At 36.2% G+C, this 20,861-nt stretch overlaps 1 protein-coding gene across 3 annotated transcripts in view; it reads left to right on the forward strand.

Moving 5' to 3' along the window:
- Positions 1-20,861, forward strand: part of DENND4C (DENN domain containing 4C) — a 129,480-nt gene that overhangs the window by 21,178 nt on the left and 87,441 nt on the right. For all 3 annotated transcript variants that reach the window (XM_072841492.1, XM_072841494.1, XM_072841493.1), the window contains exon 2: positions 16,955-17,276. In XM_072841492.1, coding sequence (XP_072697593.1) covers positions 16,972-17,276 — 305 coding nt within the window. In that variant the 5' untranslated portion in view covers positions 16,955-16,971. The remainder of the gene's footprint in view (positions 1-16,954; positions 17,277-20,861) is intronic.

A 20,861-nucleotide genomic window follows, 5' to 3' on the forward strand; every position in this document is an offset into this window, starting at 1 on the left:
TGATTGATTAGCAAATATAGAGCTCTTTCCTGTTAGCTACAAAACTATGAAATATTTATGAGTAATCCACAGAAGACCTAGATGAAAAAGATTATGATACCTTGCTTAAGAGCTTTTTTTTAAAAAAAAAAAAAAAAAAGACCTGAATAAAATAGCCATACCATGCTCCTGAGTAGAGAACTTTATATTGCAAAGATGTCCATTCTCCTTAAATAAACTATGTCTTAGAGCAACTTTAAAAAAAATCTCAACTCCCACCCCGACCCCTCTCTACCTCCACTGAAACTTGATAAGTATGGGTGAATAAGGTTGGAAAGTCTTAAAAAAAAAAATGAAGAGGGAGTTTGCCAGGTCAGAAAACATTTAGAGCTATTATAATTAACTATGGGTGATACTAGCTTGAATATTGATTAATGAAACAAAACAAAGGTTTCATTTTTAGAGGATTATATAGGATATTAATATATGAGAGGGATCCCTGGGTGGCGCAGCGGTTTGGCGCCTGCCTTTGGCCCAGGGCGCGATCCTGGAGACCCGAGATTGAATCCCACGTCGGGGTCTCGGTGCATGGAGCCTGCTTCTCCCTCTGCCTATGTCTCTGCCTCTCTCTCTCTGTGACTATCATAAATAAATAAAAATGTTTAAAAATATATATATATGAGAAAGATGTGAAGAGAATTATTCACTAAGTTAACCTTTCTCTAATAAGTAGAGGACAGAGTTAAATTTTATTCTGTAGAGCATTTTTATTTTTTTAAAGTTATCTTTCTTTTTTTTTTTTTTTTTTAAGATTTTATTTGTTCATGAGACCCACAGAGAGAGGCAGAGACATAGGCAGAGGGAGAAGCAGGCTCCCTGCAGGGATCTGGATGTGGGACTCCATCCCAGGACCCTAGGATCACGACCTGAGCCAAAGACAGATGCTCAACCACTGAGCCACCCAGGTGTCCCCTTAGAGCAGTTTTTTTTTAAAGATTTTATTTATTTATTCATGATAGCCACACAGAGAGACAGAGAGGCAGAGACACAGGCAGAGGGAGAAGCAGGCTCCCTGCAGGGAGCCCGACGTGGGATTCGATCCCAGGTCTCCAGGATCGCGCCCCGGGCCAAAGGCAGGCGCCAAACCGCTGTGCCACCCAGGGAGCCCCCCATAGAGCATTTTTTTTTATTTTTCTTTTTTTTAAATTTTTTTTTTAATTTATTTATGATAGTCACAGAGAGAGAGAGAGAGAGAGAGGCAGAGACATAGGCAGAGGGAGAAGCAGGCTCCATGCACTGGGAGCCGACGTGGGATTCGATCCCTGGTCTCCAGGATCACGCCCTGAGCCAAAGGCAGGCGCTAAACCGCTGCGCCACCCAGGGATCCCGCATAGAGCATTTTTAAAGCAGTGATGCCCATTAGGTATATTTAAGATGTGTGGATCTCTTTACTCTTTACAGTAAGGGATCTAGTTAACTAAACCTAATCCTTAGGTCACCTTGTGTTTTATAAAATAGTTCTCTCATTCCTTGACAGCTTAATTTTTTTTTTTTTTAAAGTAGGCTCTCTGCCTAGCGCAGAGCCCAGCATGGGACTTGAACTCATGACCTTGAGATCAACACCTGAGCTGAGATCAAGAGTCAGATGCCACCTAGGCGCCTGGACAGTTTAATCTGATAAAGTTGACCTCTCTTCCATTTAATTTGCTCCAGTTTTCACTATGTATTTAGTAGTCAAATACTTAATACATTTCTTGTAAACTAATACTGAATAGACTGTGAATGAGAGACTGAAATGCCTCAAGTATGTATGTTTTGCTGCTTTGTGATCTCTATTGTAGATCCTCATGGCTGGTTCTGGGCTATTTATGAATTGGTGAGGTTGCCAGATAGAGTTTTAGAAACCTGTGAGGTGTGAATTTATCCCACAGTCACTTTATGCTCAGTGAATAAAGTTTAGGAATAATAATTCAGCTTTTAAGGAAAACAAAGGAAAAAAGTCCATGGGGGAAAACTGAATTTATTAGATATTTGTCTTGCATCTCTCTCTCTCTCTGTATACTTAAATATATATAAATGTGTATGTGTATATGTATGCAATAACTTAGCAGGTTTTATTTACTTTTCCAACTTTATATGTGTATGTATACATATGTATGCAATAACTTAGCAGGTTTTATGTTCTACTTTTCCAGCTTTATAGAGTTCTGTTAAAATTGGGAATATTCAGATTGGCAATTATGCTTTCTGACTACTTACTGAGTTTAAACCAATGTTATTCTACTCTGTTGTTTTCTTACCTCTTGCACTTTCCTCCATTTCCCCCTATACTTTTGTTGAAATCTTGGAGAACATGAGCTGCTTTTAAAAAAGCTTTTAATTTGGTGGCACAGTCAGTTAAGCATGTCTGACTCTTGATTTCGGCCCAGGTCCTGATCTCAGGGTTTTGAGATCAAGCCCTGCATAGGGCTCTGCGCTGGGCATGGAGCCTGTTTAAAGTTCTTTCTCTCCCTCTCCCTCTCCCCCTTTATCTTTCCTTCTTAAACAAAACGAAACAAAACAAAATGAAACAAAACCCACCAAAAAAAACACTTTTATTTTGATAATAAATTCAGAAAAGTTGAAGATACTGTAATGAGTTCCTTCTACACCCTTCACTTAAATTTACCAGTTATTAACATTTTATTACATTAATACACTCTTTTTGTGCATAGTATTATTTATATTTTCATTTTTTAAAGTATGCTTTATGCACAATATTGGCTTGAACTCACAACCCCAACATCAAGATTTGCATGCTCTACTGATTGAGCCAGCCTGGCCCCTCCAGTGCATAGTATTATTTTTTGATTAAACCATTTGAGAATAAGTTCAGCATGTATTTCCTTAGAATAAGAAATTCTCTTACAGAATATAATGGTCACATTAGGTAGATCAGCATTGTTACAAAATGAATCTATAGCTTACACTGAAATTTCTCCAGTACTGTTTATTTATATCACCTTTTTGTTTTTCTGATCCCAGATGCATTCTAGGATTACACATTGAATTTAGTTGTCATTTATTTGGTACTTAGTTGGATTTTCTACATAGTCATATCTGCAAATAACGTTTTTTATTTATCTTCTATCTTAATTTCTTCCTTCTGTTTTCTTTGACTTTATTTTGGTATTCCTTTTTTAGTTTATTATTATTATTTTTTAAAAGATTTTATTCATTTATTCATGAGAGACAGAGAAGGGGGGCGGGGGAGAGGCTGGGACACAGGCAGACGGAGAAGCAGGCTCTTTGCAAGGACCCCGATGTGGGACCTGATCCCGGGTCTCCAGGATCACACCCTGGGCCCAAGGCAGGCACCAAACCACTGAGCCACCCAGGGATCCCTTTTTAGTTTCTTTAAATTGAAGTTTGGATTATTAATTTGGGAACTTGCTTTTTTTTTTTTTCTAGTAAATGCTTAATGGTATGTTCTCCTGAGTACTGCTTTAACTGCATTCTGCAAATTTTGATGTTGTCTTTTGTTTTTTGTTTAAAATATTTTGTAATTTCCTTAAATTTCCTCTAGAACACTGAATTATTTAGTAGTGTATTTATTTTCTAAGTGTTTTGAGATTTTCCTGTTATTCTTCTGTTGTCATTGTTTTGATGCTCAGATTTTAATCTCTTTTAATTTGGAACTTTGAAACTTTTTCCCCCATTTCATTATATTGACTTTTTAAAAATTCCGCCCTTTAGTTTTATTTATTTGATTGAATTATAGTTGACACACAGTGTTACATTAGTTTCACATGCACAGAATAGTGACTGCACAGCTCTCTACATTATGCTGTTCTCACCACAAATATAGCTACCATTTTGTCACCATACAGCACTATTACAGTACTATTAATTATGTTACTTATGGTGTACCTGTCATCCTTGTGACTTACTCGTTCCATAACTGGAAGCTGTATCTCCCCTTCCCCTTCACCCTTTTGCCCATCCTGTCTTTCTCTGTAGTAACCATCAGTTTGTTCTCTGTATTTGTGGGCCTTCTTCTGCTTTTGTTTGTTTTGTTTCATATTTTAGATTCTACATATAAGTGAAATCATATGAAACATGTCCTTCTCTGTCTGACTTACGTCACTTAGTATAATATTTTCCAGATCAGTTGATGTTTTTCTGTATGGCAAGGCCTCTCTTTTTTTATGGCTGAGTAATATCCCATTATACACACACATACACACACACACATACCCATCCCACATCTTTATCCACTCATCTATCAAGATGGACACTGGGTTACTTCCATAACTTGGCTATTGTAAGTAATACTACAGTAAACATAAGGGTGCATATAACTTTTTGAATTAGTGTTTCTCTTTTCTGTGGGTAAATACTCAGTAATGGAATTAATACATCATGTGGTATTTCTAATTTTAATTTTTGAAGAACTTCCATGTAGTTTTCCATAGTAGCTGTACTAATTTACATTCCTACTAAGAGTATACAAGAGTTCCTTTATCTCTTTATCCTTACCAGTACTTGTAATTTCTTGTCTTTTGACACTAACCATTCTGATAGGTGTGAAGTGATATTTCATAGGGCCTTTGATATGAATTTCCCTGATAATTAGTGATGTTTTCATATGTCTCTTGTCATCTATATGTCTTTGGAGAAATATCTATTCAGGTCCTCTGCCCGTTTTTAAATTGGAGTGTTTACTTTTTTGGTGTTGAGTTATATACATTCTTTTTTTAAAAAAAATATTTATTTATTAGTGAGAGACACAGAGAGAGAGGCAGAGACACAGGTATTGGGAGAAGCCGGCTCCTTGGGGAGCCCGATGTGGGACTTGATCTCCGGAATGAGCCAAAGACAGATGCTCAACCACTGAGCCACCCAAGCATCCCTAAATTCTTTTTTTTTTGTTTTTTAAGAGATTTAATTTTTTTTGACAGAGTCAGAGTGCACACAAGAAGGGGGAACAGCAGAGGGAGAAAGAGGAGGAGATTCCCCGCTGAGCAGGGAGCCTGATGCAGGGCTCCATCCTAGGACCCTGGGGTCATGACCTGAGCTGAAGGCAGACACTTAACCAACTGAGCCACCAAGGCACTTTGAATTATATAAATTCTTTATGTATTTTTGATATTAGTCCTGTATTGGCTATATCAGTTGCAAATATCTTCTCCTGTTTAGTAGGTTGCTTTGTCATTTTGTTGATGATTTCCTTTGCTGTGCAAAAGCTTTTTATTTTGGTATAGCCTCAATTTATTTTGGTATAGTCTCAATTTATTTTTACTTTTGTTTCCCTTGACTAGAATGCTCCCTTTGAGTTTGAGGTTGTTTAATCCCTCATGGTTAGATTAAGGCTATGCATTTTTAAAATCAGGAATACTACATAATTTATGTGGTATCCTTTGTGCATCACATCAGAAGGCATGTAATATCAGTTTGATTAATCATTAATGATGTTAATTTTGATTATTTGGTTAAAGTGGTGGCCATCAGCTTTCTCTGGTGTTACGTTTTATTTATTTATTTATTTATTTTAGGGTAGGTGGGGAGGAGCAGGGATAGAATCTTAATAAGCAGGTTCTATCCCTGGACCCTGACTTGAGCTGATCCCACAACCCTGAGATCATGACCTGAGTTGAAATCAAGAGTCCAGTGCTCAACCAACTGAACCATCCAGATGCCCTGATACATTTTATTCTTTTGTACTGACTAGTATGTTTGGGAAAAGACCTTGAAATTGTATAAATATCCTATATTCAATAGTCTTCTACCCAGTGGTTGTAGCATCCACTGGTAATTCTTGTTTGAAACTGAATACTATGATGATTGTAAAATGTTTTTTTTTTTTTTTAAAGATTTTTATTTTATTTTTTAATTTTTATTTATTTATGATAGTCAGAGAGAGAGAGAGAGAGAGAGAGGGGCAGAAACACACGCAGAGGGAGAAGCAGGCTCCATGCACCGGGAGCCCGACGTGGGATTCGATCCCGGGTCTCCAGGATCGCGCCCTGGGCCAAAGGCAGGCACCAAACCGCTGCGCCACCCAGGGGTCCCCAAAATGGTTTTTGACCATCTCTTCTATGTTTATTAGTTGATATTCTATTGGGAAGAACCTTCTTTCCCTCTCCTTTATTCATTTATTTTATAATATTAGTGTGGACTCAAGTCTTAAAAAAAAAAAATCAATGTATTGTAATCCATTATTGTCATTCATTTTGATGCTAAAATTATTTCCAGTCTGGCCAATGGGAGACTTCCTCAAGCTAGTTCCTGTGTCCTTTTAATAGGACCCCCATTAGTCTTTGAGTAGTGCTTTCTTCTTTTTTTTTTTTTTTTTTTTTTAAGATTTTATTTATTTATTCATGAGAGACAGGCAGAGACACAGGCAGAGGGAGAAGCAGGCTCCCTGCAGGGAGCCTGATGCAAAACTCTTTCCCAGAAGTCTGGGATCATGCCCTGAGCTGAAGGTTTACTTACACTCAACCTCTGAGCTACCCAGGTGTCCCTGCTTCTTTCTTCCTCAGTAAATTCAAGGTATATCTTGTGGGTTTTTTTATTTTGGCACAGAGCCTAACACAGGGGTTGAACTTCAAATTGTGAGATCAAGACCTGAGGAGATCAAGACCTGAGCCAAGATCAAGAGTTTGACACTTAACCTACTGAGACGCTCAGGCTCCCCTATCTTGTGCTTTTCTTGCCCAACCTTGGATTTGGTCATTTCTCCAAGGAGGTCTAATATCGTTCGGTGAGGAATGGTTTTAAGAAACAAAGATTTAGGTGCTGAGTATGTTTGTTGCTGGTGGGGTGACATTGTTTTTGGGTTTCCTTTTTAGTAGATAGGAGGAGACACTCATTTTTAACAGCTTTATTGATAAATAATTCACATATCACACAATTCATCTATTTAAAGTATAAAATGCATTGGTTTTTAGTGTAGTCACAGATTGCTCAACCATTACTACAATCAGTTTTATCACCCCAGAAAGAAACAGCATACCCATTAAAGTCATTCCCCATTTTTCTCTATTCCCCTGATGTAGGCAGCTACCAATCTACTTTCTCTTTTTATAGATTGCCTATTTTGGACATTTTGTATAAATGGAACCATACTATATGTGGTGTTTTGTAACTGCTTTCATTTAGTGTAATGTTTTTAGGGTTTATCCATGTTTAGCATGTGTCAGTACTTAATTCCTTTTTATTGCTGAAGATAGTTCATTGTATGGATGTGTACTACATTTTATTTACCCCTTTATCTGTTGGTGGATATTTGGGCTGTTTCCATTTTTTGTCTAGTATAAATATTGAGATATTTAAAATTTTTAATTTTTGGATTATTTTAGGTTTACTGAAAAGTTGGAAAGATAGTACAGAGAATTCTTGTATTCCTCTATGGTTAGCATTACCATAGTATATTTGTCAAAGCTAAGACAACATTGTTATATTGCTCATAACTAAAATTCAGATTTTATTTTAATCTTACTAGGTTTTATGTTAATGTGCTTTTTCTGTTCTATATACCAATTCAGGGTACCACATTACATTTAGTATATATATATATTTTAAAATCATGAGTTTATACTGATACCTCTAATTTCATTTCAATAGACATATTCTTACTTGCCCTCACCTGTCCTGTATTTCTCTCTCTTCTCACAGAATTCTGGCTTCCAACAATTGTTTAGTTATAGAGTACATACAGAATAATGTTTGAATTGCTGCAACCATACCACTATAAACTGTACCACTATGTCTAAAGTCTGGGTTTCTTTTTTAGTTCTTTATGTTAAATTGTTTAAGTTACTTGAATTAGTTCTTTTTTTCATTTCCCTTTAGGTGATTATATTGTTAATTTGGTACACGATTAGGTTTATTGGCTCATATATTATTAATAGTGAGGTAGGTATTTAACCAGGTCAAAAAAAATTTTAATGGAATTTAGAAACTGTTCTTTTGTAGACTTTTAATTTAACCTTTAGAATGGATACACCCAGCTTAATGTGTTTTGTTTGAACTTGGTAGTGTTTACAAGAAATCTGAATTAGTTGCCGATATTTTAAAACTTGGAGATTTACATAAAAATCCTGATTTCTGGCTTTCTAAAGAAGGCAAAAAAGAAATTCTGATTTTGCCAAGTCCGTTTGGCAACAATTGGATAGATCTGACTAGTAGTGGCGGCCAGTGTTGTCTAGTTCCCACGACTCTTATTCTGCTTGACCCCTTTAAGCATTTGTGTTTGCAGCCTTTCTTTACAACCCTCCTTCTTTACAAAACTTTCAGTGGCAGGTGAAATAGTAGAGAATTACACTGCTTTGTGGTCTGAAAAAGGAACTGATTTTGTCTGAAATGACTTTTGCAATTTTGTAATTCCATGACTCAGCTAGTTTAGCTCATGTTGATAATGCTTTCTAAATGGATTCACCAAGGCACTATTTTAAATTGCTTAAATGCAGCAAATAACTTTGATAAAACTGCACTCTCATTGTGGTTTAAATGACATTCACCATTCATTCTGCATGATTTGGAACACCAAGGAACACAAGGTATTTTTGAAGCCTTAAACACATCTTTTTGTTACAGGTGAGAGAATTGTGTAAACTACATTTAGCTTTATAGATTGAAGTTATTGACATTTTGTTGATGTTGACAGCATTCATTTATTAAAATGTTACCATTCTTTTTTTTTTTTTTTAAGATTTTATTTATTTATTCATGAGAGACAGAGAGAGAGAGAGAGAGTCAGAGACACAGGCAGAGGGAGAAGCAGGGTTCATGCAGGGAGCCCGACACGGGACTCGATCCTGGCTCTCCAGGATCAGGCCCTGGGCTGACGGCGGCACTAAACCACTAAGCCACCCGGGCTGCCCAAAATGTATACCATTCTTAACGGTAGGGTGAAATGAAATTGATTTTGAAAGATTATTTTAGCAATAGTTGGAAAATGAAATTTAATTATATCTATTAGTTTTTATAAATATTTTAATGTTCTCAAAAGCTTTTGTTAATGCGGAGTAATTTTTACTAGAGATAGAGAAAGCCATTTCATAGTGATAAAGAGGGGTCAGTTGATCAAAAGGGCATAGCAATTCTAAATGTTTATGCCCTTAACAATGGAGCTTCAAAATACATGAGCCAAAAACTGATAAGAGATGAAAGGGGGAGTAGACAAATGTGCAATTATAGTTAGAGATTTTTTTAAAAAAGATTTTATTTATCCATGAGAGACACAGAGAGAGACAGAGGGAGAAAGAGAGAGGCAGAGGGAGAAACAGGAGGCTCCATGCATGGAGCCCAACGTGGGACTCGATCCGGGGTCTCCAGGATCACGCCCTGGGCTGAAGGCAACGCTAAACCGCTGAGCCACCCAGGCTGCCCCTAGTCAGAGATTTTATTTTTTATTTATTTATTTATTTATTTTATTTATTTATTTATTTATTTATTTTATTTATTTATGATAGTTACAGAGAGAGAGAGAGGCAGAGACACAGGCAGAGGGAGAAGCAGGCTCCATGCACCAGGAGCCCGATGTGGGATTCGATCCCAGGTCTCCAGGATCGCGCCCTGGGCCAAAGGCAGGCGCCAAACCGCTGCGCCACCCAGGGATCCCCTAGTCAGAGATTTTAATATTGTTCTCTTGATATAGAACAAGTGGACAGGAAATCAGCCAAGATATAGTAGACACTTCAACAACACTGTTAGCATACTCAATTGACATTTGTAGAGGCCTCTGTTCAAAAACAGAATACACATGCTAAAGTGCTAAAGTACCCATGGTTTATTTATCAAGATGGGCCATACTCTTAGCCATAAAACTAGTCTCAGTAAATGTAAGAGAATTCAAGTCATTCACAGTATATTCTCTGACCACAGTGTAATTTTTTAAAAAATATTTATTCATGAGAAACACAGAGAAAGAGAGAGAGAGGCAGAGACATAGGCAGAGGGAGAAGCAGGCTCCATGCAGGGAGCCTGATGTGGAACTCGATCCTGGGTCCCCAGGATCACACCCTGGGCCGAAGGTGGCGCTAAACCTCTAAGCCACCCAGGCTGCCTTGACCACAGTGTAATTAAATTAGAAATTAATGAGCAAAGATTCTTGGGAAATTCCCAAGTATAAAATTTGGAAACTGGAAAACATACTTTTAAGTGATCCATTGGTCAAAGAAAATACTTTAAGAAAGGGAAATTAAAAAGTGTTTTGAACTTAATGAAAAGAAAACACAACATACATAAGTTTTTGGATGCCACTGAAACATTAGGTGGAGACTTATAACACTAAATACCTACAATAAAGAAGAAGAAAGATCTCAAATCAGTGACCTCAGTTTCCACCTTAAGAAGCTAGAAAAAGAAGTGAATTAAATTTTGCATAAACAGAGGGAAGAAAATAATAAAGATCAAAATAGAAATCGGTGAATTATAAAACAAAATAGAGAAAATTAATGAAACCAAGCTGGCTCTTAGAGAAGATCAGTAAAATGATAAATTTCTAGCCAGATTGGTCAGGAAAAAAGAAGACCCAAATTACTAATATTGGAAATGAGAGAGTTGACGTCGCTACATATTCCACAGATATTAAAAGTATAAGAAGGCGGGACACCTGGGTGACTCAGCGGTTGAGTGTCTGCCTTCGGCTCAGGGCGTGATCCCAGAATACCAGGGTCAAGTCCCTTAATTGGGTTCCCTGCATGGAGCCTGCTTCTGCCTTGGCTTGTGTCTCTGCCTCTCTCTCTGTGTTTCTCATGAATAAATAAATAAAATCTTAAAAAAAAAACAGACCCTAAAACCAGTATCTTTCATTAACATATATAAAATTTCAAATGAAATTTTAGCAAATAGAAGGGATAATATATCATGACCAAATGGAGTTTATTTCAGGAATGCAGTATTGATTAATAACTTGAAAATTAATCACTGTAATTTACTATGTTAAAGATAGATGTTTCATGTCAGTAGCTGCAGAAAAAGTGTGTGATAAAATCCAACATCTATTCCTGATAAAAGTCTCAGGAATAGAAAGGAACATTTTTAACTTGATAAAAGAGCATTCATGAAAAACCTATAAGTAACATCATATTTACTGATAAAGGACTGAATGTTTTCCCCATAAAATTAGCAAAAGGAAGATGTCTACTCCCAACATTTCTCTTAAAAAAAATATTGATTTTTAAAAAAATAATGTCTGCTTGAACTCACAACCCCAAAATCAAGGGTCACATGCTTTACTGATTGAGCCAGCCAGCAGCCAGGTGCCCTCCTTTTTTTTTTTTTTTTTAATCAAAGAAATGTATATTAAAACAATTTCTCTACACCAATTTTACTCTAACACAATAAACATAAGTACAATTGTAACGCCCTTTGGACCATAGAAATATTGTTGCCATGGTAAATTGGCATATTCTTTTCAAAAGGCAAGAAGGTAGCATATAATAATATTTATACATGAGTTTATATACTCTGATCTAGAAAGCTGAATCTGGAAGTTTATCCTATAACATAACTGAAGCCCAGAACGTTCATATGGAGAGAGGCTTGTTGATACATTCTCTCTTTTTTTTTAATTGTGATAAATATACATAACATTTATCATTTTAATCATTTTTAAGCGTACACTTTAATGTCATTAAAGTCAACACTGTCATTTGTCAGTGTTTTTTTTTTTTTTTTTTTAAAGATTTTATTTATTCATGAGAGAGAGGCAGAGACGCAGGCAGAGGGAGAAGCAGGCCCCATGCAGGGAGCCCGACGTGGGACTCAATCCCGGGTCTCCAGGATCACGCACCGGGCTGAAGGCGGCGCTAAACCGCTGAGCCACCGGGGCTGCCCCACATTGTCAGTGTTGTATAACCATTGCCACTGCTATGCTTAAAACTTTTCCATCATCTCCAACATAAACTCTGTACCCATTTTTTTTTAACCCTGTACCCATTAAACAATAACTCTTCATTCTCCCCTTTCCCAGCCTTTGGTTACCTCTACTTTACTTTATATGTCTCTCTGAATTTATTCAGTGTACCTCCTATAGGAACCATGTAATATTTGTCCTTCTGTGTCTTTTTGGCTTATTTTACTTAGCATGAGGTTTTCAGAGTTCAACCATGTTGCAGCTTTTATCAAAATTCAATTCCTTTTTATGACTGAATAATATTCTATTGTATAGATATATTCTATTTATCCATTCATCTTTTGGATGGATATTGGGTTGTTTTTATCATTTGGTTATTGTGAATAATGCTGCTCTAATGATGCTAAGCAGCTTTTTATGTGCTTATTGATCATTTGTATATCCTCTTTGGTCAGCATTTCTTTTGAACACTCTATTGGATGTTCTAGCCAGTACAGTAAGACAAGAAAAAGATATGAAAAGCATCTATATTGGAAAGAAATAAAATTGTCTTTATTTGTAGACACATTACTATCAATGTAGAAAATTGGTGGTACTACAAAACCAGATCTACAACCTTTAGGCAACTGTATGAAAATTGTATAAGATCAAGATATAAAATCAATTATATTTCTGTGTAGTAGCAAAGAATAATTAGAAATTGAGCTAAAAAGGAAATGGTGTTATTTTACAATAGCATTATTATGTACTTAAGCAAAATCTGATAAGATATGAAAGATGCTGGTAAACCATAAAACATTGATGAGAGGAATTTTTACAAATCTAAATAAATGCAGAGATAAACCTTGTTTGTGGTTTTGAAGATTCAATATTGACCTAGATTTTTTTAAGACTTTATTTATTTATTTTTTTGAGAGGGAGAGAGTATGAGATGGGGGAGGGTCAGAGGGAGAAGCAGACTCCCTGCTGAGTAGGGAGCCTGATGTGGGGCTGGATCCTGGAACTCCAGATTTATGACCTGAGCCGAAGGCAGATGCTTAACTGACTGATCCACTCAGGTGCCCCTGACCTACAGTTTCAACACAATTCTGATTAAAATATTAGTAGGCTTTTTTTGGGGGGGGTAGAAATGGATAAGCTGATTCTAAAATGCTTATTGAAACGCAAAGGACCTAGAATAGAATAATCAAAACAATTTTGTAAAAGAACAGATTGAAGACTAATAATTCCTGATTTTAAGATTTATTATAAAGCTACAGTAATCAAAATTATTTAGTACTGATAGATCAGTGGAATAAAGAATCCAGAGGTGAATCTAAAACACGTTGAGTAGTTGGTTTTGAATAAAGGTACAAAGGCCTAACAGTGGAGAAAAGTAAGGTTTTTCAATCAGTGGTGCTGGAAAAATTGGATATCTATATGTAAAAACTGGTTCTTTACTCATACCTCACACTAGATACAAACACTAACTCCGAATTGATCATAGACCAAAATGTAGAATTTGAAATTATAAAACTTTTAGAGGAAAATATGGGAGCAAACCTTAGTGACCTTAGATTAGGCAGTCATTTCTTAAATACATCATAAGCATGACCCATAAAAGAACAGATTGGTAAATTGGACTTCATCAAAAAGAAAAACTTCTGCTTTTCAAAAGGTACTATTAGAGTTAAAAAAAAAACAGTCATAAATTGGGAGAAAATATTTGTAAAGCATATATCTGATAGATGATTTTTCTGTAGAATATATAAAGAACTTTCAAAACTCCAGAGTGAGGCGCCTGGGTGACCCAGTCTATTGAACGTTCAATTCTTGGTTTTGGCTCAGGTCATGTCAGGGTTGTGAGATTGAGCCCCATATGGGGCTCCATGCTTAGCAGAGAGTCTGCTTGTTCCTTTTCCTCCCCCTCTCTGCCCCTCTTCTGCTAGCATGCAAGCTCTCTCCTTTTCTCTCTAAAATAAAAAATAAAAAAAAATCTTTAAAAAAATTTATATTTTTAAAATTTTTATTCAATTTGCCAACGTATAGTATGACATCCAGTGCTAATCTCATCACATGCCCTCATAAATGCCTATCCCCTGCCCACCTCCCCTTCTGCAACTTTTTGTTTGTTTTCTAGAGTTAGGAGTCACTCATGGTTTGTCTTCCTCTCTAATTTTTCCCACTCAGTTTTCCCCCTTCCCTTATAGTCCCTTTCAAGTCTTTCTTATATTCCACATATGAGTGAAACCATATGACAATTACCTTTCTCTGATTGACTTATTTCACTTAGCATAATACCCTCCAGTTCCATCTATGTTGATGTAAATGGCAGGTATTCATCCTTTCTGATGGCTAATATTACTTTTAAAAAAAAATATTTTATTTATTTATTCATTAGAGACACACATTGAGAGGCAGAGACACAGGCAGAAGGAGAAGCAGGCTTCATGCAGGGAGCCCGACATACGACTTGATCCCGGGACTCTTGGATCATGCCCTGGGCTGAAGGCAGGCGCTAAATCGCTAAGCCACCCAGGGATCCCCAGTAATATTCTATTTTATATGGAATATTTATATATATATTTATACACTTATATATGGAATGTGTGTATATACATATACATATATATGTATGTATATGTATACACAGACACACACACACACATGCACGCACACCACATCTTCTTTATCCAGTCATCTGTTGAAGGAGATCTTGGCTCCTTCCACAGTTTGGCAATTGTGGACATGCTGCCATGAACATTGGGGTGCAGGTGTCCCATTGTTTCACTACATCAGTGTCTTTACCCAGTAGTGCAATTGCTGAATTGTACGGTAGCTCTATTTTTATCTTCCTGAGGAACCTCCACACTGTTTTTCAAAGTAGCTGCACCAGTTTGCATTCCCACCAACAGTGCACGAGGGTTCCCCTTTCTCCACATCCTTGCCAACATTTGTTGTTTCTTGTCTTGTTAATTTTAGCCATTCTCACTGGTGTAAAGTGGTATCCCTTTGTGGTTTTGGTTTGTACTGCTCGGAACAAGTGATATGGAGCATTTTTTCATGTGCTTGTTGACCATGTGTAGGTCTTCTAATAAATAAAACCTTAAAAAACCTATAAAACAACTGAAGAATGAGTAAACAAACAGCCCAAGTAGAAAATGGGCAAAGATTTGAACACAAATTTAACTGAAAAAAAAAATATGGATCAAATAAGCACATGAAAAGATGGTTAACTTCTCTAGTCATTAGAAAGATGCAAATTAAGGGGTGCCTGGATGGCTGAGTCAGTTAAGCATCTAACTCTTGATCTCAGGGTTGTGAGTTCAGGCCTCGAGTTGGGCTCCATGCTAGTTGTGGAGCCTACTTAAAAAAAAAAAAAAAGATGCAAATGAAAATGATAATTAAGTATCACTATGAGCATATTAGAGTATCTACATTTAAAAGATTGACAGTATAGAGCTTTAGAGAGGATGTGAAACAACTGGAGCCCTAATCTGATGGTAAGAATATAAAATGGTATATTCTAGGAAACTATTTGGCAGTTTTTTAGAACTAAATATATCTAGCAGGTGATCTAGTCCTTTCATCCTAAGAATTGACCTAAGGTAAATGAAAGCTTATGTCTATAAGGCTTATACATGGGTGTTTATGAGAGCTTTATTTGTATAACTCCTAACTGAAAATAGCCCATATGTCTATTAATAAAGTGAATAGGTAAGCATATTGTGGTATACTCAATAATGGAATACTACTTAGCAATAGGAAGGAATGAGGGGCACCTGGCTGGCTCAGTCGGTAGAGCATGAGACTCTTCATCTCAGGGTTGTGAGCTTGAGCCCCATGTTGGGTATAGAGATTACTTAAAATTTTTTTTAAAAATATAAAAAGGAATGAACTACTGCTATAAACAGCAGCATGAATGAATCTCTAATAATTATATATACATAAAATTTCGTAATTTAAATTATTACGAAAAAAATAGACAAAAAAAATACATACGATTCCATGTATATCATTTCTAAAAACTATGATAGAAAGCAGATTGGGGTTTCAGTGGATATGTTTACTATCTTGATTGTGGTAATGATTTCCCAGATGTATATGTATTTATGAAAATCTATACTTTATATCTATACATTTTATTGTATGTAAATTATACTTAAATAAGGTTGTTTTTAAAAAGTATAGAAAATCCATGGAAATATTTAAAACTTCAGAAGCTTCATTTTATTTTTAGAGGTGCTGAGTTTAGAGATGATAAAAATCTGTCTCAATGTTCATAATCACTGGGTTTCTACCATGTAGTACCTAAGTCTCTTTTTTTTTTTTTTTCAATTTTTATTTATTTATGATAGTCACAGAGAGAGAGAGAGAGAGAGAGAGAGGCAGAGACATAGGCCGAGGGAGAAGCAGGCTCCATGCACTGGGAGCCCGATGTGGGATTCGATCCCGGGTCTCCAGGATCGCGCCCTGGGCCAAAGGCAGGCGCCAAACCGCTGCGCCACCCAGGGATCCCCCTAAGTCTCTTAATATGTATTTTATATAATTTTGTCGTCTTTAGTTATAGTATTTTATGCTTTATTTGGTATTTATATAGGAAATACATAAATACTCCTAAACATACTTAGTTTCCATGGTGTTCCCATAAAATTTTTTAACCAGAATGGACAGACCCCTAACTGGATTGAGAGACTAGTTTGATTTGTTTATTTCATTCATTCATTCATTCATTCATTTATTTATTATTTTTGTCTTAGACCTTGACTTAATCATGATGAACTCAATTCATTTGTTTAAATATGAAGCTTAGCTCTAGGAATTTTGTAACCTAAACGAGAATGATTTTTTAAGTCGTCTGAATATTGTTCATTTAAGTGCATTTTGCTGAAAGGAAAGCACCATAGCCCACCTCTGACAGTTTGATTATTCTTACTTTACAAATGAATTGATGCTGTAAACTTGTACTTTGTAGCAGGTAAAAGCTGACAAGATGATACCAAAATAGGTTGATTCTCCAAAAGGACAACAATGATTTTAAATCTAGCTGGGAAGTGTGCTAGTTGATCACTGTTAACTCAGGAGTATTTCAATTTTAGTTAGTCAAGATAAAATGTTTTATTTAATTGATGTCTTTTTTTCTTCTTCTTCTAGGAAATATAATAGCAGCCATGATAGAAGACAAAGGGCCAAGAGTGACTGACTACTTTGTTGTGGCAGGTCTCACTGACACATCTACTCTTTTGGATCAAGAAATAAATCGTTTAGATACTAAGTCAACTGGGCCTAAAGCTCCAATTACAGACATTGCAGTTATTAACAAATCTGCTGGGGAAACAGTACCTGAAGGTTACACTTGTGTTGAAGCCACTCCATCAGCTCTCCAAGCAAATTTGAACTATGGAAGTCTGAAAAGCCCAGAACTTTTCCTCTGTTATAAGAGAGCAAGAGATAAACCACCCCTTACTGACATTGGGTATGGCAACTTATTTTCTTTTGCTGAAGTGCAGGAAATAACATTTATTTAAAGTGCATGGGAATAGAAATCTGAAATCCTTTATAGTTCTATTACTCTTTGTTACTTTAGGATGAAGTGTAGTAAGATATTGCATATCTCTATCTACCCTTACTGGATTTCTTTGCATTGTACTTGAATCATTAGATCATTTCCTTTCAAAAGAATATTGAAATGAAGGCATTAAAGCCTGAAATGTGATTCCATTTCTCTTGTACTTATCAGATAAGCTTATTAATTAAAATAAAAGAACAAGAAGCTATAATAAAAGACTATATTTTTAAGGAGCTACTTATAAGTAGGCTATGTGATGAGGTTTTGTGAAGCCTTGAACTCATTAAAAAAAGGAACGTTCCTGTTTTTTTTTTGTTTTTTTTTTAAATTGTACTGTGTGGTTTTTAGTCCTAGGAAGGAGGAGGTATTTACAGTTTAGAATGAATGTAGTTCTTATGAGGCATTTAGTATCTAGTCCATAGCCAGTGAAGCACATTCTTTGTAAGCCTTTTTTCCAAAAATGTCTACATTGATCCTCTTTTGTAAATGAAATGTGTTTTTAGAATACCTATAATTATTACGTCAATAAGTATATGTGTCATGTATTATAATTACCATCAGTTAGTAAAAACATATAGGTATTTGAAAGCATCTTAGGAAGTATTTGGGATCAGCTTGTCCATTTACGTAAAATATGGAGTTGGAATTTTGGTGGGGATTGCATTTAATCTATAGGTCAAATTAGGGAGTACTACCGACTTTATACCAATTAAGTCTTCTAACTTATGAATATGAGATATTTTTCCCTTTATTTAGGTCTTTAATTTTTTTTAATCAATGCTTTGTAGTTTTTAGTGTACAAGTCTTTCACCTCCTTGATTAATTTTATTCCTCCATATTTTATTATTTTGGATTCCATTAGAAATGGGATTGTTTTCTTAATTTCCTTTATGGATTGTTCATTGCTGTTTTATACAAACACAGCTGAATTTTAATTTCATGTGTTAGTCTTATACCCTTTAACTTTGCTGCATTTGTTAACTCTACTAGATTTCTTTCAGCCATTTGGCAGTTTCTTAAATATATAGGATCATGTCATTTGCAAATAGAGTTAGTTTTACTCCTTCCTTTGCAGTTTGTTGTATTGGTTCCTTGCTCAGTCTAGAACTTAATGTACCGTGTTGAATAGCGGTAGTGAAAACAGACATCCTTGGCTCATTCCTGGTCTTAGGTGCAAAGCTTTCAGGCTTTCACTATTGAATATGATGTTAGCTGTGGGTTTTTCATAAATGTCATTTATCATATTAAGAAAGATCCCTTCTATTTTTGATTTTATGAGAGCTTTTATCCTGAAAGTGTGTTGGATTTTTTTTTTTTGAGTGCCTTTTCTTTGTGAATTGAGATCACACAGGTATTTCTTTCTTTCTATTAATATGGCATATTACATTGATTTTCTTATGTTGAATCTCTTTTTTTAAAGATTTTATTTATTTATTTATTCATTCATGAGAGACACAGAGAGAGACAGGCAGAGACACAGGCAGAGGGAGAAGCAGGCTCCATGCAGGGAGCCTGACGTGGGACTCGATCCTGGGTCTCCAGGATCACGCCCTGAGCTGACGGCAGCACTAAACTGCTGAGCGGGCTGCCCTATGTTGAATCTCTTAATGTAATGACAATACCACACTGTAGAAATGATCAATTACTTAATAGCATCATCTATCCAAATTTCCCTGATTGTTCCATGAAGTTTTGTTGTTTTTATGGTTGCTGGTTTTTCTGATAATAGTTGTTCAGCTATTAAGGCAGGGAGTGTGCTGCTTCCTTTGACCACCACCTGTTTTGCTTATCACCTCCTCTACTTTTACAGTAGAGCTCTGGTGAAATGGTCCTAAGGTCCTCATTATGTTCAAATTTCCAAAGTCAGAGGATGATTTATCCTTATCTTACTAACCTGTATGCAGCATGCGTTTAACTTCTTTAATATTGGCCACCCTGTTTAGCTCTCTGATTTTCCTTCAAGTCAATACAGTTAGGATGGTGGCCATACAGCTTTATAGGATCATTAGGGACAGGAGCCAGGCTAGAAAGGGTTGAGAAATGATTGGAATTGGATTAATAGAGGCTTTTTTTCGAAAGCTTGACTTTAAGAGAAAGAGAAGATAATTATGGAACTTGCTATTCAAGATGTGGTCTTTGAACCAGTATCGTCTGTAGAGCCTGGGAACAGTTTAGAAATTCAGAATCTTAGGCACTGCCCCAAATTTCCTGAATCAGAATCGTGTTTTAACAAAATCCCCAGAAGCAATGGTTAAGAAAAATTGGGAAGTAAGGCAATACAGAGTCACAGGCTGTTTTTTAACTTTCTTCTAGAGGATGACCTTGAACATCTTTATTTGAAGGAGAGAAAGCAATGGAAATGTAGGGTGAAAATATAGGAGTAAGGAGATATCTGATAGAATAAAATTATAAAATAGATTGAAGGGATAATGTCAATAGCACAGGTGACTGGATTAGCCTTTATTGGAAGGGGCTTTTCCTTTGAAAAGGGGTGTGGAGGTTAAAAAGAGGATAAACACAGACTATTGGTTGCAGAGGAGTAATTCAGGACATGCAGTGATTTTATGTTACTTCTTTTCATTTTCTCTATGAGGTTTTTTTGTTTTTTTTTTTTTTAAGATTTTATTTACTTATTCATGAGAGACACAGAGACAGAGAGGCAGAGACACAAGCAGAGGGAGAAGCAGGCTCCATACAGGGAGCCCGATGTAGGACTGGATCCCGGAACTCCAGGATCATGCCCTGAGCCAAAGGCAGACCCTCAACCACTGAGCCACCGAGGCATCCCTCTCTCTATGAGTTTCTTAAGAAGATAAATAATATCATAGAAGGATGGGTATAGGGTAAAATTTTGGTAATATCCATGTCAGTTGACAGGCATCAAGCCAGGGACTTAACTTCTGTTTCAGGCTTCAATGTTCACAGTCAGCTAGTCTCTAAAGGCCATTTTTTCATATCCTCCTCCCCAAACCCCAATATATATTCATAATCGAAAGGATGTGAATCTTTCCTTGCTCAGTGGGGAGCCTGCTTCTGCTTCTCCCTCTTGCCTCTCCCCCTGCTTACACATTCTCTCTCTGTCAAATAAATAAATAAAAATCTTTAAAAACAAATAAATGTACAGTATATTATCTTATGTGTCAGATGTGCTTATTAAGATAAAAAATCACAAATTCATTACTTCTTCCTCCATTTATCAGATTCATTGATTTTCTTTTTTTTAAATTTTTATTTATTTGATAGAGTGAGAGAGTGTGTTCACATGCATGGGAGGGGGGGGGGGGAGAGAGAGAGAGGCAGAGACACAGGCAGAAGGAGAACAGGCTCCTTGGGAGCCCAATGCTGGATATTAGACCCTGGATCACAACCTGAGCTGAAGGCAGATGCTCAACCACTGAGCCATGCAGGTGCCCCTCCATTGAGATATAATTCAGATATCACAGAATTCATCCATTTCATCCATTCGTCTTTAGTAGATTCACAGATTTGTGC

Source organism: Canis lupus, chromosome 10, assembly GCF_048164855.1.
Source record: "Canis lupus baileyi chromosome 10, mCanLup2.hap1, whole genome shotgun sequence".
Lineage (NCBI taxonomy): Eukaryota > Metazoa > Chordata > Mammalia > Carnivora > Canidae > Canis > Canis lupus.